The sequence below is a fragment of the Pantherophis guttatus genome, chromosome 2 (genome assembly GCF_059756535.1).
Source record: "Pantherophis guttatus breed Tessera chromosome 2, ASM5975653v1, whole genome shotgun sequence".
Classification (NCBI taxonomy): domain Eukaryota; kingdom Metazoa; phylum Chordata; class Lepidosauria; order Squamata; family Colubridae; genus Pantherophis; species Pantherophis guttatus.
This window is the reverse complement of record NC_142064.1, coordinates 254,340,054-254,363,919: the sequence shown is the minus strand read 5'-3', so window position 1 is coordinate 254,363,919 and position 23,866 is coordinate 254,340,054. Positions and strand designations below refer to the sequence as shown.

General features: G+C 44.6%; 1 protein-coding gene across 2 annotated transcripts in view; it reads left to right on the top strand.

Moving 5' to 3' along the window:
- DDR1 (discoidin domain receptor tyrosine kinase 1) overlaps positions 1-22,411 on the top strand; it is a 79,268-nt gene extending 56,857 nt beyond the window's left edge. Inside the window, exons 11-18 of one of the 2 annotated variants that reach the window (XM_034421578.3) lie at positions 1,405-1,603; positions 6,474-6,584; positions 7,028-7,266; positions 10,201-10,328; positions 13,717-13,917; positions 15,736-15,970; positions 16,705-16,854; positions 17,963-22,411. In XM_034421578.3, the coding sequence (XP_034277469.2) occupies positions 1,405-1,603; positions 6,474-6,584; positions 7,028-7,266; positions 10,201-10,328; positions 13,717-13,917; positions 15,736-15,970; positions 16,705-16,854; positions 17,963-18,103 (1,404 nt within the window). In that variant the 3' untranslated portion in view covers positions 18,104-22,411. The remainder of the gene's footprint in view (positions 1-1,404; positions 1,604-6,473; positions 6,585-7,027; positions 7,267-10,200; positions 10,329-13,716; positions 13,918-15,735; positions 15,971-16,704; positions 16,855-17,962) is intronic. The other variant, XM_034421579.3, reaches the window with a different exon arrangement.
- Positions 22,412-23,866: the final 1,455 nt, after the last annotated feature.

Sequence of the window (23,866 nt, the reverse complement as noted above, 5' to 3'; positions counted from 1 at the left end):
TATAAAAAGACATTGAAAAATTAAAAACATTAAAAACATTAAAAACTCATTCACACCATTCATGGCCGGATCTCGCCAGATCACAAGAGCGAGATCAACGGCCCCAGGCCTGCCGGAAAAGCCAGGTCTTCACCGCTTTTTGGAAGGCCAATAGGGTGGGGATGATCTGGACCTCAGGAGGTAACTGGTTCCAGAGAGCTGGGGCAGCCACAGAGAAGGCCCTCCCCCGCGGGCCCGCCAGCTGACATTGTTTAGATGACGGGACCCGGAGGAGACCAACTCTGTGGGATCTTACCGGTCGCTGGGAGCTATGTGGCAGAAGGCGGTCTCAAAGATAACCTGGCCCTGAGCCATGTAGGGCTTTAAAGGTAATAACCAACACCTTGAATTGTGACTGGAGACCAATAGGGAGCCAGTGCAGCTCGTGGAGAATTGGTGTAATGTGGGTGTACCTAGGTGCACCCACGGCAGCTCGCGTGGCTGCGTTCTGGACCAACTGTAGTCTCCGAATACTTTTCAAGGGTAGCCCCATGTAGAGCGCGTTGCAGTAATCTAACCGTGAGGTGACAAGGGCATGAGTGACTGTGAGGAGAGCCTCCCGATCCAAGTAGGGTCGGAATAACCATCTAAGGTGCAATGAGAATGAAGAAAGTGCTAGATATGGGGGCTTCCCTTCTTTCCAACAACAGCTTTGGTAGAATAAGTGTCTATAAAAGATTTTCAATTGTCCAGGTCATAGTTGTATCAGAGGTTGTTGCAGAAATCACATCCAGAAAGCACACACAGATAACTGATTCAGCAGGATTCATTAACTTCTCTTTATATACATAATAACACATACAATACCAACAGCAGATTCTTCCAACGTGGTAGAGAGTTACAGGCAAAAAACAACAGGCAGAGGAGAGAACAGCAGAGATGAGTTTCAGTTTCAATTCAGAGAGCAGACTAGTTTTGTTCCTTTTTTGCACAGAGAGCTACAGAGCCACGCCCGGGCTCCTTCCAGTTTCAGTTTCCAAACAGTCCTCATTGGCTGACTTAGTTTGCTATGCCTATTCATTGGCTGACCTTGTTACCATGTCTCTGCCAGTCATGAATTTCTCCGACAAGTTATCCCAAAGGGGTTTTTCTAAACGGCAAGTGGACTTTCTCGTTTTCTCTTCCTTGAAAATGTTTCACTTCTCATCTGAGAAGCTTCTTCTTCATTTCTTCTTCAGAACTGAGCAGCTTGAATGAGAAGCAAAACTTTTTCAAGTAAAAAAAAAAAAATCAAGAGAGTTCGCTTGCCTTTTGGAAAAGTCCCTTTGGTATTTGGAAAAAGAAGTGTTTTTCAAAGGTGGGGGATGAAAACTGCCATCTGGACCTTAATAATCTTCACTGTTTCTCAACAACCTTGTTGCGTAGGCTCAACGCCGCATCTCTGACGATGACCTCACTGTCCACCTCTCTGCACCGAACGACACGATTGTCATCAACAACACAATGAGCTCCAACAGGCACTCCAACCGATATGAGCGGATCCTTTCGGGGGAAACAGAATACCAGGAACCCAACAGAGCACGCATGAAACTCCCAGATCTTCCTCACAGTGCCGAGAATTCTGGTGAGAGGCTGTTGGTGGAATTCTTTTATGTATAATTCTTTTGTTTAAAGTTGCAGTTATTGCAGGCAAATTCGGCCCACAGCCGGGAGTTTGAGCCTGACAGGGCTCAAGGGTGCTTTACTATCCTTCCAAGGCAGGGGTGAAATGCTCCCGGTTTGGACCGGATCGCCCGATCCGGTAGCGATGGCGGCGGGTGGTTCAGAGAACCGATAGCAAAAATCCCTGCCCCCCCCATGCCCAGCTGAGCCGTGCGATCATCAGAGGCGTTTTTTTTTTTTTACTTTTAAAAGCATTTTTTCTTTGGCCAAAAAAATGCTCTTAAAAGTTAAAAAAAAAAAAGCCTCTGATGATCGTGCGGCTCAGCTGCGATCGTCAGAGCCTTTTAAAAGCATTTTTTCTACAATCTCTTCGGCTGATCACATGACCATGGGAGATGATGCAACAGTCGTAAACGTGGAAAACGCTCATCGGTCACTTTTTTTTTGATGCCATTGTAACTTTGAGTGGTCACCAGTGGTGGTATTCAGCCGGTTCGAACCGGTTGAGGTGAATCGGTAGCAGCGACTGCAGTTGGGCCTGCCCCCCCCCCGCCTTGGTGTAATGCCATCCTATTTAGCCATATTTTCGAGGCCAGCTGCATGTGCGAAGGTGCGCATTAGTGGTGGGTTTCAAACATTTTTACTATCGGTTCTGTGGGCGTGGCTTGGTGGGAGTAGCTTGGTGGCCATGGCAGGGAAGGATAATGTAAAATCTCCATTCCCACTCCACTCAAGGGGAAAGTTACTGCAAAATCCCCATTTCCTCCTGATCAGCTGGGACTCGGGAGGCAAAGAATAGATGGGGCGGGGCCAGTCAGAATTTTTACTACCTGTTCTCCGAACTACTCAAAATTTCCGCTACCGGTTCTTCAGAACTAGTCAGAACCTGCTGAAACCCACCTCTGGCGCACATGCGTGTGTGGGGCGAATTGGTGGTAAGAATATGTGAAATCCACCTCTGGCGGTCACTAAACAAATCATTGTAAATTGAGGACTACCTGTATATCCCTTTTAATTATTATAACTAATTGATTTCTTTTGTATGTCCAATATAACAGCTTTTTCATATCATTTTTGTAGCCTATCATTTTTTAAAATCCACTTTCAGATCAATCTCAATCTAGTCACAGGTAAAACTTGTTCCTCTTTCATAACATCTTTTAAGCACAGCCTATTCTAAATGTTGTTTCTCTTTTCATTGTAATATTTAGTTCCTTCTGGTTTCCTCTAGTGTTCAAACTTCAAAGTTTCATCCTGACAAGTTTTTTAAAAAGAGAATTCAAAACAAACCCAATCAATCAATCAATCAATGCAAGAATTCTTATAATTAATTCCAAAATCGTATTTCAAATCCATCAGAACCATGAATATGTTTGTAATTTTCCAAAATCAAAGATCTAATCACCTTTTTTGGTATTTATTTATTTATTTTAAAAAAGATCTTAAACTTGTATTTAAAACTTCTCTCATTAAGCATTGAAAGGAACTCGCCCAGTGCCGTAAAACATGTAGATTCAAAGGTTACTTAATAGGTGAAAATTCACAATTTCCAAAATCGATTAGAAAAGAAGTATTCAAATCCAGTGTTCTTTTGAAGGTGTTGACGATGATTTGAACAAGATGGCTATTTCCTCATTTCCCTGAGTGCTGAACCTATGGAAACCGCTATCTTGCTGTCTCCATGCGAGGAGCAGTTGTAAAGAATTCTTATGGGTGATCGCCAGTCCTCTCCTTGTCCGGAGAGTAATTACAAAGAGCTGGTCAGCTCCACTTTTAATGGAACTATCTTCAATTCACCATTTCTTCCCTCAAAATCCCTATTGTTGTGCATTTAGTGTGAGTGTGTGTGTGTTTGTATTTCCTTGCTTGTGTCAAAAATACCAAAAGTAAGCTTTTGTTATAAACTGCAAGCTGTGAATTGCGAATCAAGAAAGGGAAAAAAAAAGGAAGCAGTCCATTAATGTTTTGTTAATGGTTGGTTTCATTTAAAAGGGAAGTTTAAATTTCTAGCAAAATCGAGTTATAACCTGCTCCTAAATTATGCTGATTTATGGCCTGCTTTTTCAATACTGCAAACTGCAAATGGAGAACTAGCACTCAAGAAAAGAAAGCTTGGTTTCTTCCTGAAGTGCTTAGTTTCTAAATGCAAGGAGGTATCTTTGTATCTTTTTTCTTGAAAGAAAACAGTAACGCAATGCCACTTATCATCTGAAATGGAAAAATCTGAGGAAATATTTTTTAAATTCTTCGAAGCATGTAGGTTTGCTTAAATTTGAATAGGAAACACAGGCAAGGGAAGTAAAAGAGGAAATTAAGAAAGTCAGGTAATCCTCGGTTTACAACCATTTGTTTAGCAACCGCTCATTATGACGATGTTGGAAAAAGTCCTTGCACTTAAGACTGGGTCTTGCACTTATGACCGTCGCATCACTCTCATAGTGACACAATTGTAACTCAGGTGCTTAGCAACTGGCTCAAGTTTCACAACCGACTGCAGGGTCCGGTGGTCATGTGATTGCAATTTTTGGAATAACCGGTCCACGCTTACGACCACAGTGAAACAGCCATGTATTTGTTTAATGACCGTTGTAAAAATGGTCATTAAGTCAGGTCCTACTTGACTTACTACTGCAGCAATTTAGAGTGGAAATTCCACTCCAAATAGTGGTCAAGGACTACCTGTAGAAGAGCAAACCCTGACTTCTGGCAGATGGAGTTGATCAGAAAGGTCAGCAGTTCGGCGGTTCGAATCCCTAGTACAGGTCTCCTGTGTGAGCAGGGGGTTGGACTAGATGACCTCCAAGGCCCCTTCCAACTCTGTTACTGTTACTGAGTCCCTTTTCCACCACAGTTCATAAAAATTGTGGTGTTTTTTTCTTTCTTTCTCCATTTCATATTGTACTACCCAGCCCAAAACATGAGGCCTTCTCCGAAGTGGTAGTTATTCCTATGGTGTAGGTAGATGGTGAAATGGTCAACTTTGTGGATCGTAAAGCTTGTGGATCCTACTATTTCATGCTACTGAAGAAGATTTCACTTGATGCTTAATATGAGGAAGAGAGCACGGGTAAACCCAGGAGATAATTTCTCCAAAATATTTCTCCTCAGCTTCATGCAGGTTATTACGTTTTTTTTTGTGAGGGAACTTTCAGTCATTTCTTTCTGAAATCTAGAGTCTGCCAAGTAATGATTGCATTATTTCACATGCACTTGAAGAAGGTTTTTAATTCTTTCTCCTGGAGGTCCTTGAGTCATTTTATGGTTTGCTTTCTTCCAATGGTTGGAAAGATGGAGGAAGAGTAGGGAAGGAAGAGCAACAGGAGTTTAAGTTCTGGGATGGGTTTCCTCAGCTTTGCGGCCTCTAGAAGTTTTTGACTGGAATATCCATTATCCTGAGGTGGGGTAGTGGGGATTTGTAGCCTGGTACTTTTGGAGAGAGCCAGATTGAGGAAATCCAACCTTGGTTAATTCCTTTGAAGAAGACACAAGCAGGTGTAATGGAATGTGCAGCTAGAGAAGGAGTGGGGAGAACTTCCGCAGTCGCACAAGTTTCCCATGGAGGAGGTGACCAGTGATGAAATTCAAATTTTTTTACTATCGGTTTTGTGGGCGTGGCTCGGTGGGCATGGCTGGGTGGGCGTGGCAGGGGAAGGATACTGCAAAATCTCCATTCCCACCCCACTCTAGGGGAAGAAGTTTGCAAAATTTCCATTCCCACTCCACTCTAGGGCCAGCCAGAGGTGGTATTTGCCAGTTCTCCGAACTACTCAAAAATTCCAGTCAAAAATACCGGTTCTCCAGAACCTGTCAAAACCTGCTGGATTTCACCCGTGGAGGTAACCCATTCCAGAAAGAGACCTAAAATAAGAGACTCCTCAGCCCTGAACTGGATAAGGGAAGGATGAAAAAGTTGAGGGTAACCACATTGCGTAGAACAGGGATGTCCAACATTGGCAATTTTAAGACTTGTGGACTGGCTGAGGAATTCTGGGAGTTGAAGTCCACAAGTCTTAAAGTCGCTAAATTTAGGCACCCCTGCCCTATAATCTCCCAGATACATCTTAGAAAGTTACAGATAGTCCTCGGCTTATGACCAGAGTTAGGACCAGAACTTCTTTTGTTAAGCGAGGTGGTGGTTAAGGTAGCTGCGCCTGATTTTTATGACCTTTTTTTTTGGCCACCGTTGTTAAGCAAATCACTGCATTTGTTAAATGAATCACGCAGTTGTTAAGTGAATCTGACTTCCTCTATTGAGTTTGCTTGTCAAAGCCAGCTGGGAAGTCACAAATAGCGATCATATGATTGCTGCAACCCTCATGAATACAATGCTGGTTGCCCATGGGTATGCTGCGACGGTCATAAGTGCGGGGGCCAGTCACTTTTTTTCAGTGCTGCTGTAACTGAGAACAGTTGTAAGTCGAGGATTCCCTGTAGAGCTTTAGTCTGGCAAGATTCTGTCTGTTAGGCATAAGCAAATAAAGAACTGGACTCGATTGGCCGTCACTGGCCGTCTTTGGGCTTAGGCCTGCCATTAGGTGAGGCCGTCTGGAGATGTCAGGATTCTGGGTCGCTTCCTTCTGTCCAGCGATACTAATGATGGCTGGTTCCCATCATTAAACCGCATGTCATTTGGTGTCTGCGTCTCTTGCTACCCTGTTTGGGATGTGAAGCTTAAAAGAGGGGCAGGAATCCCTAAAGTGCTGCCTGTTTTCTGCGTCACGCCTTACCTTTCGTATCCATCTCTCCATCCGTCTGTCCGTTCCTCATCCGTCTGTTTGTCCACTCCCCCCCTCCCCATCCCCTCCCTCCTTCCCTCCCCCTTCTCCCGACAGCTCTGCTGCTCAGCAACCCGGCTTACCATCTCCTCCTGGCCACCTATGCCCAGCCAATGGGAAGGCCTGCTTTCCCGCCACCCAGCCAGGTTAAGCCAATCAACACCAATGGTAAGGAGGGCGCTGAGCTTGTGCGGTGCGGCTGGGAACCCCGGGTGACCTCACTCCCTGCTCAGAACATCCTGCCTTCTGCAGTTCCTCTCCCTCGCCTGCCAGGGGGTGCTGTCTGTCCGTCTGTCTCCCTCTCTCTTTCTTCGCCATGTCTGTCCCCCCCCCTGTACATCTCCCTCTTGTCGGCCCTGTGCATGGCTAATACCACCTTCCGCTTTGCAGGTTCTGCGATGTTGCCGCTTCTGGAGTGGTGGGGAGGGAGAATGCGGTTGGAGCAGGATGTGATATCTGGACTCCTTGTGTCCAAAGCAGAGCTCCGGCTGGCTCTGATGGCTGCTGGATGCCTATGAGTTGCAGCACGTTAGGGGTTGGGCAAGTCCTCCATGTTCCTTTCTCCACCTCTGAACTGATTCTCCTTTTGTCTTTTTCTTCTTCTTCTGCAGAGTGTGGGATTGACTACATGGAACCAGAACTGGCTGCCAGCCAGCCAAGTTTCCAGAACAACGTGCCACATTACGCCGAAGCCGACATCATCAACCTGCAGGGAGTGACTGGAGGGAACACATATGCTGTCCCTGCTGTTGCGGTAGATGCCCTTGCCAGCAAGGACATGGCAGTAGGCGAATTTCCCCGGGAACGGCTGATCTTCAAGGAGAAGTTGGGCGAAGGGCAGTTTGGAGAGGTAAGTCCAGTTTCGCCTGCAGCAGAGGTTGGATTGTGGAAGTGGAAAAGTAAGATACTGTTGTGGCCCGCCAGCGGCCAGCAGAGCTAGCAGTAGAGTCAGATAGTGAGGAGGTTGGGGAAGAACATGGACCAGTCCTGGAGGCTGGGGAAGGCTCGGACGAGAGCTCTGTGTCGGAGGCAGAGAGGGGGCCAAGGCCATCTGGCAGTTATCAGCTGCCTCCGGAGCTAGACAGCAGTGAGGCAGAGGAACAGCTGAAGCCTGTTCCCAGTGTGTGCATGCGCAGAGCTGCCAGAAGAAAAGAACAGCTAAGAAATCAGGGTCGACTTGGGAATAAAGCCACAGGTGGATGATGAATGGCCCCTCCCATAGGAAATAAAAAAGGAGCGAAAGGGGAGTGGTTTTTTTGCAGGAAACAATTCATTCGGTCGGTCAGAGACTTATTCAGGAGTGCGAAGATCTGTCTGTGAATCTCAGAGACTCTGTGCCAAGTCTTTCCTTGCATAGCACCGTATTTGGAAAATATTTACATGGCAGCTTTCCAAGCTAGATAAGGTCTGTGGTCATAAATTCACCTTTGAAAGACTGTTTGCCAGGCCTTTGATGAATGTGAATGAGAGGAATTCACATTTGTTTAATAAAAGGGGTTTTGTCGGGACCAGGATTCTGCTTCGTGCTTTTTGGGGAAGCCTAGATCAGAACAGACACACATTTCCAGTGAGTAGTAAAGTAATAGAGGCATGATGGTAGATGCCACCAACGCTTCAGATTTAATTGTGGCATCTCTAAGCCACAGTTTAGAGTTCTAACTCAAGGCACAAATGGTCAGGCTCAAATTATTAGATTTTGGACACATTGCGTGACGAAAGCTCATCTGTATATGTTTGAAAGGTTGGGAAAGATGGAAGATAGACAGGAGTGAAATTCAAAATTTTTCCCTACCAGTTTTGTGGACGTGGCTTGGTGGGCGTGGCAGGGGAAGGATACTGTAAAATCTCCATTTCCACCCTTCTCCAGGGGATGGATACTGCAAAATCCCCATTCCCTCCACACTCCTGGGGGAAGGATATTGCAAAATCTTCATTCCCACCCCACTCTGGGGCCAGCCAGAGGTGGTGTTTGCCAGTTCTCTGTACTACTCAAAATTTCCGCTACCGGTTCTCCAGAACCTGTCAGAACCTGCTGGATTTCACCCCTGAAGGTAGAGGAAGAAGAGGACAACCAGTAGTGATTGGTGCCCTGTTGGAAGACTTGAAGGGTCAAGCTGGGGCCAGAACATTCTGGACAAGGTGTATCTATGTGGTCAGGAAGAGTCAATACTGAGTTAATGGCATATAACCAGGCAATCAAACTTTCCAAATCAGTTGGATTAGAAGCCAGGAGACTAGACAAGTTCTAATCCTGCCTTAGGGACAAAGCCAAGCTCGGTGACTTTGGTTCAGTCATCCTCTCAGACCTAGGAAGAAAAATATTGCGAAGCTATTTCCAAAAAGATCACAAAAACGTCATGGATTTGTTCCTGTAGACCAGGGATCTCCAAATGCTTAGCTCATCGACCCCTTCATGAAGTTCAGATTGTTCATCAACTTCCAAATGTTTATTATATGTAAATAATAAATGCTACTTTAATAGCACTACAAATAATAGGTAATAATAGCAATAATAGAGACAATCAAGGCCACTTGCACCGGTGGCTGACCATTCAACTATGTCTTGCCACTAACCACCTCATCTTCAGGACTAGATGTCTATGGAGATTCTCAGTCATCCAGTCATGGTTGTCCCAAAGGTGCTTTTTCAGGGGGCAACTTTCTTCTCATGAGAAGCGAAACGTCTTCAAAGAAAAACAAAGAAAGTCCAGTTGCCTCTTGAAAAAGCACCTTTGGGACTTCAGGACTAGAGACTAGGGTGGAGCTCTACAGGCACCCCAAAATCGAATCGAATCGAATAACTGAGTTGGAAGGAACCTTGGAGGTCTTCTAGTCCAACCCCCTGCTACGCAGGAAACCCTACACCACTTCAGACAAATGGTTATCCCACCTCTTCTTAAAAACCTCCAGTGTTTGGAGCATTCACAACTTCTGGAGGCAGGTTGTTCCACTGATTAATTGTTCGCACTGTTAGGAAATTTCTCCTTAGTTCGGAGAACCAGTAGTAAAAATTCTGACTGGCCCCACCCCCATCTATTCTCTGCCTCCCGAGTCCCAGCTGATCGGGAGGAAATGGGGATTTTGCAGTAACCTTCCCCTGGATTGGGGAGGGAATGGAGATTTTGCAGTATCCTTCCCCTGACATGCCACCAAGCCACACCCACAGAACCAGTAGTAAAAAAATTTGAAACCCACTACTGTTACAGCGGCATTGAAAACAGTGACTTATGACCATTTTTCATACTTACGACCCTTGCAGCATCCCCATGGTCACATGGCTTAAATACAGATGCTTGAAAACTGGTTCCTATTTATGACGATTGCAGTGTCATGTGATCCCCTTCTGTGACCTTCTGACAAGCAAAAGTCAATGGGGAAGTCAGATTCGCTTAACAACCGTGTTACTAATTTAACAACTGCAGTGATTCACTTAACAAACCGTGGCAAGAAAAGTGGTAAAATGGGGCAAAACTCACTTAACAAATTTCTCACTTAGCAACATCAATTCTGGGCTCAATTGTGGTCATAGGTCGAGGACTACCTGCATTATATTCCGCCACGCTGCCACGTGTTAGAAAGAAATGCGTGGCAGATGGATTGTGGCTAATGGAAACATTTCCTCCAACATTTGTGTTAGCTGACTGGGGAATTCTGGGAGTTGAAGTCCAGACATCTTCAAGTTGCCAAGGTTGAGAGCAATGCCTTACTACATTCACTGTGCCATTATTCACTGTGTCCTTTATGATTCCATAATGGTTCCCTGTTTCCTCTCTCTCCTGGAAAGGTCCACCTGTGTGAGGTGGAGAACCCCCAAGATCTGCCAAGCTTGGAGTTCCCTTTCAACGTGCGCAAGGGACGCCCTCTGCTAGTTGCTGTGAAGATTCTACGCTCGGATGCCACCAAGAATGCCAGGTGGGTGCCTGAGGATGGAAATAAAAATATGCATTGTTAAAGCACAACCCACTGTATATGTTGTGGCCCGCCAGCGGCCTGCGCGGATCGTGACTGTTCCTGACGACGAGGAGGCTGGTGTGGTGTCGCGCCAGCAGCCTGTGCAGCCGGCACTCGTGTCGGACAGCGAGGAGGCTGAAGAGGATATGGTGCCAGAGGCAGAGACTCAGCCAGGGCCTTCAGAACCTCCAGAGGCTCCTTCAAGTGGAGAGAGCGAAGTGGAGGAGCCTCTCCTCAATGCTCGAGCACGCAGGGCTGCCAAAAGGCAGGAGTGGCTACTCAGGAGGAGGAGGTCTCCTCGAGAGTAAGGCTTGAGGATAATTGGCCACTCCCTTAGCCTATTTAAGTCACATGCCGTTAGTAAGTTTCTTGCTAGAAACAACTTGTAATTATCATCAGAGCATTTTTGGAAAAATCTTATCATATCTTGTTTTCTGGGCTGGTTGCCAACCTTTGCCGGACTTTGGTTTATTCTTGCTACTTAATAAATTTGATAAGGACCGTTGGTGTGTGTCAATATCCTCGGGAATCCAGAGCTGGGGCAGAACAGTATACCTTTTGCCAACCTGACCAAGAACCGTGGTGGCGCAGTGGTTACAATGTAGTACTTCTGCTGACTGCCGGCTGACTGCAATTTGGCAGTTCAGATTTCACTAGGCTAAAGGTTGACTCAGCCTTCCATCCTTCCGAGGTCGGTAAAATGAGGATCCAGATTGTTGGGGGCCATATGTTGACTCTGTAAAACCGCTTAGAGAAGGCTGTAAAAGCACTGTGAAGCGGAAATAAAAGTCTTAAGTGTTATTGCTATTCTTCAGCATCCTGCACAGCTTTCTGACGTGTCGTTTTCAATGCCGGAAGTCATGTCAATGGTCAAAGTTTGGGCTGTTTTAAAAACTAGACCTTCTTAATCTGTTTGACCATTGCTAGGACTTCTGGGGTTGAAACCCACATGTCAGAAAGGTGTTCAGGTTCAGGAATGATAAGTTATGCCATGTGTTCCTAACCCGATTCACTCCAGATAAATGTTGACGTAAATGTCCATAATAGAATGTTCTCAGCCTTGATGGACTTAATATTTTATTTACCTGTTTTAAACGTTAGCTCTAGCTTTGCCCATACGTCTCAGTGGGAATTTGTTTGTGACTGCTGACTTTAAGGAAGTAGAAACCCCTCTCTGCATTAATTTGAACTTCCCATTTATTTATATGCTAAAGATTTCTCATTTAGGCTTTACCTGGGAGATAATTTAAAAGGAGTATGTTGCCACAAACTCCGAAAGGCAGCGTTCTGTCAGATAATTCCCTAGGATTAACTTTGATACCAATCCTAAATTCAGCGTTCATTACTGAAATGCCTACTTCAATACAAGTAGTCCTTGACTTATGACCATTTGTTTCGTGACTGTTCGAAGTTATGACTGCACTGAAAAAGTGACTTACGACTGGTGCTCACGTTTATGACTGTGACAATGTCCCAGTCATGTGACTGTCACAGGCAGTCACGTGATTGTGATTCGGGTGCTTGGCAGTGTCCTAGGGTCACATGATCACCATTGGTGACCTTCCTAGCTATCCTTTGAGGAATCTACCTGCTTCGGAGTTTTGCTTGCTATGGATCTATTATTTAGAACCCTGACATGGAGTCTAACAAGCAAATGGGGGAAGATGGATTTGCTTAATAGCTCTGTGGTTTGCTAACAATTACAGCAAAAGTGTTGTAAAATAGGGTGCCTCTCACTCAGTAATGACATTGCTTAGTGATGGAAGTTCCCAATTGTGGTCATAAATTGAGGACTACCTGTATACTTATATCAGGAAGTGTTAGAGATTATCAGGAATCTGGGAAATGAATGGAAGAAAATACACACATAAACAATAAGAAATAGCATAGGACAGTGATGGCTAGCCTTTTTGCTGTCACGTGCCACAAATGGGAGGAGCGTGGGGTGGGGGTCACGCATGCCCGTGCCCACACCCATAATTTAATGCCCCCATTCCCCGCCCCCCGCACATGCATGCATGGACCCCCGCGCTCCCACTTTTGGCACGTGATGGCAAAAAGGTTACCGTTGGGCCCGTTAGGCCCATTTTTCACCCTCCCCAGGCTCCAGAGCAGGGGTGAAATCTAAAATTTTTCCCTACTGGTTCTGTGGGCGTGGCTTGGTGGGGGGGTGTCCTGTGACTGAGTGGGCGTGGCCAACTCAATGTCACTCACAGCTACGCCCACTCAGTCACAAGACCCCCTCCATCAAGCCACGCCCACAAAACCCAGTAGGAAAACTTTTAAAATTTCTATTCTGCTGGCGTGTCCTTACCTTTCTCCCGCGGCTCCGCCCACCCGCCCCATTCCCCGGAGTTGGGGAATGCACCATTCCCCGACTCCGTCCTTGCCACAGAGCCTCTGCCTACTCACCCTTCACCATACAGCTCTGCCCACCCGCCCCATTCCCTGGAGTCGGGGAATGCACCATTCCCCGACTCCTACTGCTCACCTTTCTCCCGCGGCTGGCTGTCAGGGAAGGCAAGCGGCTGAAAGTTACCGGAGTAACTTCTCCGAACCACTGGCCATCATCGCTATCTACTCGTTTGAGCCGGTCCGAACTGGGAGCATTTCACCTCTGCTCCAGAGGCTTTCTAGGAGCCTGGGGAGGGTGAAAACGGCCTCCTCCACCCGCCCAGAGGCCTCCCGGAGGCTGGAAACGGCATGTTTCCCAACTTCCGGTGGGACTGGAAGGCCCAAAATTCAGCTGGCCAGCGCACACATGCCCACTGGAGCTCAGCTAGGGCAACGCTCACGTGCCCATAAATATGGCTCTGCGTGCCACCTGTGGCACGCGTGCCATAGGTTCGCCATCATGGGCAAAGAATAAACCTGATAATAGCTTATTTCACAAAAGGGAGTTTAGCCCAGGTGTGGAGAAATTGGGAAGAAGCATTTCAAAATATACAGACAGACTCTGCCTTAATAACTTCACTATAAATGGAAGAAAAGGGAAGATGAGGACAATCGGCAGCAAAGGGGGTGGACTTAGTTACAGTGGTATTGGTGGCATCATAACAACACCTGGATAATCAGGTGAGAGGCAGACCATCACAGAGAAAATCTATTTTTGTGGTTGCTAAGAGTTGACACCAATTTGACGGCACATAATCAATATGTTTACATTCATAGGAAGACTGTATTGTACTTTGTAAATTGCCACGGTACTTCGATGGCAAAAATGAGGGGATTTTTGATGGTTGAGGGAAAAAAATGGGAACGAATAAATCATTTGAGCCACATGTCCTCTCTTGAGACCTGTCAACTACCTTCCTCATCTCCCTGTCCATGTCTTTTGTTGTCCACACAGGAATGATTTCCTGAAGGAGGTGAAGATCATGTCTCGCCTGAAGGACCCTAACATTGTGAGATTGTTGGGTGTGTGCGTGCGGGACGATCCGCTGTGTATGATCACGGAGTACATGGAGAATGGGGACCTCAACCAGTTCCTGAGTGGACATGAGCTGGAAGACAAGCTGGGTGGCAGCCCCAATGGGAGACCAACCATCAGGTACCTATTCCAAATTTCTGAAATCCTCTTCCAGCATTTTTTCCCCACTTCAGTTTCATTCTCAATTATTTTATCATTTTAGGTTTAATTCCTTTCCCTGTGCCGGGTTAGCTCTTTTCATAAACTTCCCCAACACTTTTGTTTTCAGATTGATTTCAAAATCTAAAGAGAGATTTGTGTCAGAGCGGTTTTGGTGATGTTAACCTCTTTTTCTCAAAATGGTCACCCCGATGCCACAGAATAGAATCACGTAATTATTGTTAAGTCACAATTCCCGGTCGTGTTAAATGTCACTATACTGTAAAAGCGTATAGTGACACCTAACACTACTGGGAATTGTGACCAACACTTCAGCAATAATTATGTAATTCTTTTTTATGGCACCTTGGCGACCATGTTGATAAAAAGAGGGTTAACGTCACCAAAAACTCACATAGAAAGCAGTGGTGGGATTCAGCCGGTTCTGGCCAGTTCTGGAGAACCGGTAGTTAAATTGCTGGCTGGCCCTGCCCCGCCCCTTCTAGGAGTCCGCATGCACCCCATTTTTGCTCCCAGGAGGCTGCAGGGAGGCCTACTAGGCCCAAAATGGGGTGCGGGGGTGCGGCCTCCCTCTCGTGGGGGGGGGGTTGCAGGAGGCCGAGTGCTGCCTGTCACACCCCCTAGCCACACCCACCCAGTCGGTCATTAGGGCAGAGAACTGTGAAGAGCCTTGGTAGTACAGTGGTCTAAAGCACCCTGTTATTAAGACCAGCTGCCTGCAATTACTGCAGGTTCGAATCTCGCCAGGCTCAAGGTTGACTCAGCCTTCCATCCTTTCTAAGGTAGGTAAATTGAGGACCCAGTTATGGGGGCAATAAGCTGACTTTGTATAAATATACAAAAGGATGAAGGCTATTGCTTAATGCACTGTAAGCCGCCCTGAGTCTCCGGAGAAGGGCGGCATATAAATCAAATTAAAAAAAAAAAAAAAAACTGGTTTTTAAATTATTTGAATTCCACCACTGATAGAAAGGTAATAAATATAGCCATTGACTCTTAAACCGCTGCGTAAATGCTGATGCCTTTCATCTCTAAAGAGCTCAGAAATGGCTCATATTTTAAAAGAAGCATTTGAAACTCAACAAGATGGATTTTAGCTTGGAAATCCTGAAAAAAAAAAATCCAGAGATGGAAGTGCCCATTTCACTAGGAAAAAAGGATGAGAATGTGAGGTGATAATGTTTCACTGAATTTAGTGGATCATTAAAATCTTGAGATGGCTTCGCTCTGATTCCTTTGTATTTTAGCTTGCTTGGTTTAAGTACCAAGCACTGTCCCAATGCCTGGTGGGAATATCTTCTGCACAGGTAGTCTTCGATTTACAACAGTTCATTTAGTGACCAAAGTTAACAACAGCACTGAAAAAAGTGGCTGATGGCCATTTTTCACACTTATGACCGTTGCAGCATCCCCACAGTCACATGATCAAAATCCAGATCCTTGGCAATTGGTTCCTATTTATGACGGCTGCAGTGTCCTGAGGTTATGTGATCCCGTTTTGTGACCTTATGACAAGCAAAGTTCAATGGGGAAGCCAGGTTCATTTCACAACCGTGTTACTAACTTAAGAACTGCGGTGATACACTTAACAACTGTGGCAAGAAAAGCCGTAAAACGAGGCAAACTCACTTAACAAGTGTTTCACGTAGCAACATAAATTTTGAGCAACATAACTCAAGGACTACCTGTATTTGCTCTTGTAGAGGGGCAGAGAGTGAGATACGCATTTTTTAAATTAACATTCTTGCCATTTTTTCTTCCTTTCCCCCCACTTCTCAGCTATCCCACTTTGGTCCATTTAGGGGCTCAGATAGCCTCAGGAATGGCGTTCCTTGCCTCCCTCAATTTTGTGCACCGGGATTTGGCAACCCGAAACTGCCTGGTAGGTGAAGGCTTCACCATCAAGATCGCAGACTTCGGCATGAGCCGGAACCTCTATGCCGGAGATTATTATCGCATCCAAGGCCGAGCTGTGCTCCCGATCCGCTGGATGGCTTGGGAGTGCATTCTCATGGTGAGTGTGTGAAGTGACGAGCTTCAAACACAGGTAGTCCTCGCTTAATGACAGTCCTGACTAGCAACAATTTGAAGGTATGATAGTGCTGAAAAAAAAAGGACAGACCTGAAAAAGAGCAAATCTAAAAGAGGTTCATTAGGATTTTTAAAAAATTGCTTACGTTATACAAAAAATTGTATATATGTTTATAACTTTGCTTTATAAAGGAACATTCAAGAGCAGCACCAAGAAAATAAATAGATAAAGGTCAGCTTTCTGAAATCAAGCACTGTCCTTTATAATAAAGGACATATATTCCCTGTAGGTATAAGAGTAAGAGGAAGAAAAAAATAATCAGACTTGCAATGTTTATCTTATTATAGCCTATCTTAATGAAGTTATAGTAGGTGGCTCAGTGGCTAAGACACTGAGCTTGTCGATCAGAAAGGTCGGCAGTTTGGCGGTTCGAATCCCTAGTACAGGTCTCCTGCGAGAGGAGGGGGTTGGACTAGATGACCTCCAAGGTCCCTTCCAAATCTGTTATTGTTAAGGTTAGGCCTTCCAGGAAAAAAAAAGCAGCAGCACTTTCAGCCCCTATGAGTCGTGGAAGCTGTTGTGATGTTTTTTTACTTGGGATTTTATATTTTCGATTTGTTTTTCCGGCTTGCCCTGACCAGAGCCCTCAAAGGTTGAAACATGTTGTAAAACTGGTTTAATAAATCCAGGAATGTCATTTTTTTCCCTCCCCTCAGGGTAAGTTCACCATGGCCAGTGACGTTTGGGCATTTGGAGTTACGCTGTGGGAGATTCTAATGCTGTGCCAAGAACAGCCATACAGCCAGCTCACGGATGAAGCTGTAATCGAGAACGCCGGCGAGTTTTTTCGGCATCAGGGCAAACAGGTAAACAATGTGACTGTTTAACAACATGCCTATTATACCCTGTTTCCCCAGAAATAAGATCCAACTGGAAAATAAGTCCTAGCATGATTTTTCAGGATGCTCGTAATATAAGCCCTACCCCCAAAATAAGCCCCAGTTAAGATTGTCAGCCAAATCAATAGAGCCCTGGTGGCGCAGCAGACTAAAGCACTGTTATTAACATCAGCTGCCTGCAATTACTGCAAGTTCAAATCTCACCAGGCTCAAGGTTGACTCAGCCTTCCATCCTTTCTAAGGTAGGTAAAATGAGGACCTGGATTGTGGTGGCAATAAGCTGACTTTGTATAAAATATACAGAAGTATGAAGGCTATTGCTTAATGCATTGTAAGCCGCCCTGAGTCTCCGGAGAAGGGCGGCATATAAATCAAATAATAATAAAAAAAAAGGATGCATTTAGTACCATATTTGCCCTAAAATAAGCCCTAACCAGAAAATAAGCCCTAATGCATCTTTTGGAGCAAAAATTAATATAAGACCCAGTCTTATTTTCGGGGAAACAGGGTATAAATGTATTTATATAATACATTAGACTAGGACTCACACAGGTACATGTATAGGCAGTCCTCAATTTACGACTACAATTGAGCCCAACATTTATGTTGCTAATTTGTTAAGTGAGTTTTGTCCCAATTTAAAATTTTTCTTGACCCACATTTGTTAAGTGAATCATTGCAGTTCTTTCTTTTAATCTTGCAATTACACATGGTTATTAAGTGAACTTGGCTTCCCCATTGACTTTGCTTGGCGGAAGTTTGCAAAAGGGGATTCCATGACCCCCAGAGCATTGCAACCGTCATAAATGTGAGTCAAGCATCACATGACCATGTGGGGATGCTGCAGTGGTCGTAAGTGTGAAAAATTGTCATAAGTCACATTTTTTAGTGCTGTTGTAACTTCGAGGTTACTTCAGGATCAAACTCTACACTGTAGGCAGGCACAGTACATTCTAACCACTGCGCCACCAAGACCTTGAATCTTTTAAGATTAAGCTTTAAGAAAATCCAGGCTCTGTCTTTGGCTGGCTGATCTCAGAGCCATGTCACACTGTCTCTTTTCCTCCATCTTCAGGTCTATCTCTGCTGTCCGTCCACCTGCCCCTTGGCTGTCTATGAGATGATGTTGAGATGCTGGGCAAGAGAGGCCAAGGACCGCCCATCCTTCCAACACCTGCACTGCTTCCTGGCTGAGGATGCCCTCAATATGGTGTGAACCAAACTAGCACTGGCCATCGGAGGCTGTGTTGAGAAGTTGGACAGCACCATAGAGACTGCTGGAGACTGGATGCGGCTCAGAGGCCTTCATGCTCCAGAGCATTTTTGTGGGACATCTGGTCGTTCAGCCTTTGCTCATCCAAATCTCACCATTCACCTTCCGATATGTGGTTCTCTTTCTCGACTCTTTTTTCTTTTTGCCTGGTCATCTCTTAACTAACTTATTTCATCACACGATCCAAAATTGTTATTCTGACATTCTTACCCGATGGTTTGTTTTTCCACTCGTGTAAAACTCCTATTTCTCCTTGTCCTAAATCAGCTTTAAACCAACTTGGTGCCTTCCTGCTTTGTCTAGAAACTACCATTCTCAAAGTTTTTTTTTTAGCATTTATCAACCACAGAGTAAGCAACCGGGGGCCCCCCATGAGTCTGTCCCATATTCCGTCAAGAACATTTGCTGCAAAGGACAGTTGTAAGTCCAAAACATCTGGCGAACATGAGCTTGTCTGTAGCCAGAGACCATGTTGGCTAGAAAGGCTGAACACATCTGGGAGACACCCAAGCAAGGAAGCTGCTCTGTCAAATGTAGCCCTATTCATCCTGCCATAATTGGAAGAAATATTTTATGACTTGTTCTTCCAAATGTTTTTTTTCTCTTGCATCATTCTAGGTCTTTCTTCTGTCCTTTGATCTCCAGGTTTTGAGGGTGAGCTAAGGAAGCAGGGTTAGTGGCTAAGGTATTTACTGAAGCCCCCTTTTTCTGTTTTCCTTCCTTCAGCAGCAAACTGGGCACAGTATAATGTTCTGATTGGGCTATTCATGTCCTTTCCATCCATTCAGTGCTAGCAGCTCTATAAGCAGGTCTCCTACAGAGGACTGTAAACTAGAGGTGAAATCCAGCAGGTTCTGACAGGTTCTGGAGAACCGGTAGCGGAAATTTTGAGCAGTTCGGAGAACCGGCAAATACCACTTCTGGCTGGCCCCAGGAGTGGGGTGGGAATGGAGATTTTGCAGTATCCTTCCCCTGCCACGCCCACGCCCACCAAGCCATGCCCACAGAACTGGTAGTAAAAAAAAAATTGAATTCCACCCCTGCTGTAAACCCAAAGGACCTCGTCCCCCAATTTCACAGTCAGACCCATCCCTAAGTAACCCTAGATTTCAGCCCCTCATTGAGAAGATGAGGAGAGGATATTCACGTTGGCTTGCTTAGCAGGCGTCTGTAAGGATGGCTGCAGTAAAATACCTAAACATTTTGAACAATCGAGCACCGTACAATATGTGCATTTTGCCACTTTGAATACTAACACTCCCTTTTTTTTTTTCATACCCTCCAATTCTTTCCTTTGACACTCCAGAGAAATTGTGGGGGAGCACTCTTCCCCCCCCCCTCCGTCCTTCACACACTCCTTTAGCTTGCCAAATTAGATTTGGGGGTTTTGAATGCTCTTTAATGGGATCCTAACAGAAACATTACACTGGATTTATAAGCGAAGTTGGGGTGATTGTTCCATCCATTGCTGAAAGCTTTTCCTTCCTTCCTTCCTTCCTTCCTTCCTTCCTTCCTTCCTTCCTTCCTTCCTTCCTTCCTTCCTTCCTTCCTTCCTTCCTTCCTTCCATATGATTTCAAACTGAACTGAACACATATCTTTTGTGGTTAAAGGTTGGATTCATGCACAGCAACCTGTGTAACACGGTGTGCAAGGGTCTCTCCGGATCTTCCATAAAAGCTATTGGTGTTGGTATGGGGGCTTGGATGAGAACATGGGAGTTGTAATCTATCAGAGCTGGGAAGGCCTAATGTTAAGCAAGGCTACCGTGCACTGTAATTCACTAACATTGAGGGAAGGGGGTGTGAACTGGATTTCATTCATAACCTTTGCATAATGGAAGATTAGCGTTCCATTATGTAGCGTTCCACTGTTTGTGTCTGATGCCTTTCTCCAGAAAGTCTGTCTGTCTATCTCTCTGCCTCTTTATCTGTCTCTGTTTCTCCCTCTCCCTCTTTTTTGCTGTATTCCCCCCCCCCCACCTTCTCCTTTTCTGTGAAAGTCTGCATGTGTCAAAAGGGATATTTTGGGCCTTTGACAGACTCCATCTGAGGGGGCTGCATTTTCAGCTTTAGATTCATGGATTAACACTGGCAAAATAACTGGGACCATCTGGTCCAAGCACACTGGGATTAATTAAGCACTGGATGTTTGGAGAAGCTGGAAGAAAGAAGTGGCTTCAAAGATACTTTACGAATCCATGGTTGGCCAAGAGATACCTGGTTCTCGCTGTTGTCAAGAGTGGACAAGAAAAGAAGGAAGGAACTGAGATTGGCCGGATCTGACGTGGCACCGACCGGACTTTGATCTGGATGTGTTCATGGACTGAACCGAAAAAAAGAATGGATGCTGGTTCCTCATAAGGACCAGTTTTGCCATTCCACATCCTCCAGATCATCCCAAAATATGAGGACTTGGCCCTGTTCTTTGTACACTTGTTTGTTTGTTTTTTTCCTGGAGACTTGAGGTGACCTGATTGTAGATACTGTACTGTATAAAAGGGTGGTTGGAAAAAATGCACTTTTCCAAACTAAAGAGAAGAGTCAGGAAATCAGTGCGCGAGTTTTTCTTTTCTCCTGTGATTCCATGATAAAGATGCCACTCCAAAAGTGCCCTGGAAGTTAGCCATGGCATCCGGGCACATTCCTAGCTGCCATCTGCGTTGGATCACACAGGCAACTTCTGACAGGCAACCTATGCAATAAATACCTTGGTGGAAAGGAGACAAAAGGACAAAAAGACTTTCTTTTTAGCCTCCAACACAATATTGTTTAATGTCTTAAGCAATAAATATATTTTGTTAAGTAATTAATTCACCAAGCCTCTTTCAAAGTTGTAGAAAGTTGCAGAAACGGGAATTCCCAATGTCCTCAATAGGTCCTAAAATAATTAAGAGCTTTCTATGCTTTTGGTGGAGGCATCCTTTATCAGAAAAAAAAAAAAAACCCACAACCCAAGTTAAAACATAAGTGACAAACATTTGTTGAACCTGGTCCTTCAGAAGTTACCGTTGTGCAGCTCAGTCTTACATGTTTTTGCTTAGAGCAGGGGTGTATCAAACCCGCGTCGTCATGTGGCATATTACGACTTTTTTCCCCTTTCCCTAAACCGGGAGTGGGCGTGGCCAGCGCATGACAAATCCGGCCTGCGGGCCGCGAGTTTGACACTCCTGAAGATTTGTAGGGTTCGTTGACAACTCAACGATTGTATAGACTATATAGAACGTCCTATTCTGTTAAATTGATTGCATCCAGATTTATGCAATTGAAAGAAATTCTAACACTGAAAACCAAGGACAGGGTTCACGCACAGTAGTAACCCAGGGCTTGTTTTAATCATGGTTTGTTCGATGGTCTGAATGCTCATGTTGCAAGCTGTAAACCATGACTTATAAGCCACAGTGGCTTGGTATGTAAAACATGCGTATTAAAAACAAACGGAGCTGTTGTTTTACGATATTGTCAGAAAGTGCAAAAGGTTGTGTGGTGGTGTTCTTTGGCAGACATCTTGAATAGATTACCATATTTGGGCTGTAAAAATCTAGAGAACTGCTAAAGGCAGCAAGCAGTAGGTTTCATGTACCTCTTTGCTTCCTCTGACTGTTCATCTGGATTTTTTGCAGTCCAGAGATGATAGTCCTACTTGTGCAAAAGAGGGTGTAGTGTGTGATGCACTTCTGAATTTTAGTTCTTGTGTCTTTTTTCAAATATGTACAAATGCGAGAAAAGCTTTTCCATACATAGAATGATTCCCTGGAATCAGCGTGCAAAGGGAGGTATGCTACGGTTATATTTCTATTCTCTCAGGAGGAAGTACCACAAAGCTGAATGTTTTTTTTCCAAGAAATTGTATATAGAATTGTAGCTTTAGTCATGACTAACTGTTGCTTGATGGGGGTAAGCTAATGTTTCAAGTATTTTCAATTGTTTGAAATTTACCCGTCTTAATTACAGTAGATGTATATTTCTGTTTGAAAATGTTTCAGTGGTACAGTGTGCCTATAACAGCTTCTTTTTTGTTTGTTTGTTTCATCATCTCTCCATTTATCCTGTCAAATGCCTTTTTTTGTGTTTTCCTGGGAATACTTGTAGCTGTTTGTTTCTTTATGTGTATCGGGATGTGTATATATTTGAAGAGCAGAAAAAAAAATAGATTTTTTTACATTAATATATAGAAGTTTGGGGGTTCGTTTGTTTCTAGTTCCTTTCCATTTATGTGGTGAAATAAAACGCTTTGCATTTTGTATACTACCACAATTGGTCTGTGAAAGTCAGCCTTTCTACTCACAGAAAAGAGAATGAAATTGCACTGGAGGATGTGCAAAAAATTAATTTATGAAAAGAACCCATATCATATTTGAATGTAGCTGTATAATGATATAAATTCAAGGGTTAGGAAATGTCAGCGTATAGGTATACAACTAGTAGTCACTAAATGAATGGCCATTAAGCGAGGACTACCTGTGTAGCTATATGCTTAAATTTCCCAGCCCTTAAATAGACCATTTACAGCACAAAGCAGTTCATTTGATCACATCTACGCAATCACACACACACACACACACACATATCAGGATGAAATGCCCTGAAGTCTGCTACCGGTTCGCTTTGCTACCGGTTTGCTTCATGCGCATGCATGCGCAGTGCGTGGCAAACACGTGCTTTGTATGCATGTGCACTGCATGCGCTACCGCGCAGCGCTGAAAAAGGATTAAGAAGCCTTTTCTGAGTCTGCAAAGATAAGCAGAAAGCGAGGGGTGGGACAGCTGTGCCACACGATATAGATTCTAAATCCAATCTAAATTGCATGGCACAGCTGATCATCGGAAATACCGGTTCGCCTGAACCTGTAGCATTTATAGCATTTGCATAATAAATATCATTTTATTACTACCAGTTCGGGCGAACCGGTCCAAACCAGTAGCATTTCACCCCTGACACATACACACATCCTGCTCAGCTCTAATATGATTTTATTAGATTTTGACTTGGAGTAACATGGGGACCTACCCAGGCATTGTGGCTACTTCAGCAAATTGCAGTTTAACAACCACCAACTTAACAATACTTTTGCATGACTATGCCACATTATTCTCGTTTTGGAGGTTTAAGGGGGTAATTTTCTTTCTTCTAGTAACTTCCTCTTTTGGACTTCCTATTTGAGCTTTGCAGTGGTGTTCTCCTGTGAGGCCCAAAACCAAGAATGACATGGGGCAATTCTTCCAAAGAAGGTTCTTTATTGTTTCACACCTATAGACAGAATCTTGCCAGATTGAGGTCTATTGTATCTGCATCTATACTATACTCTGGGAACTATTAAGGAGCAGTTGTCTTCATCCTTTTTCTTCCACACATGATAATCTGGCCTGGGTTGCCTCTTACACCACCGGAATGCCTCCCTTCCCTCCTGGGGATTCCCTCCTATGCATCCCATCCCATCTCCTCTAATAAAAGCCAGTGAGCCCTCCGAACAAGCAAACGAAGAATCCAAAATAAATAAATAAAATAATTCAATTATTTTACCAAAATGAAGATGGATTTTGTGCATGTGTAAAGTACATTTTACACGTGTAAGGTGATGATGGGTGTGCTGTTGGAAGATCTCAAAGGTCCAAGTTGGCAGCAGGTTGCAGAAGACTTTCCGTGTGGTCAACAAGAATTAACACTGATTTGGTGATATATCAATTCTCAGCCACCTATTGTTGATGC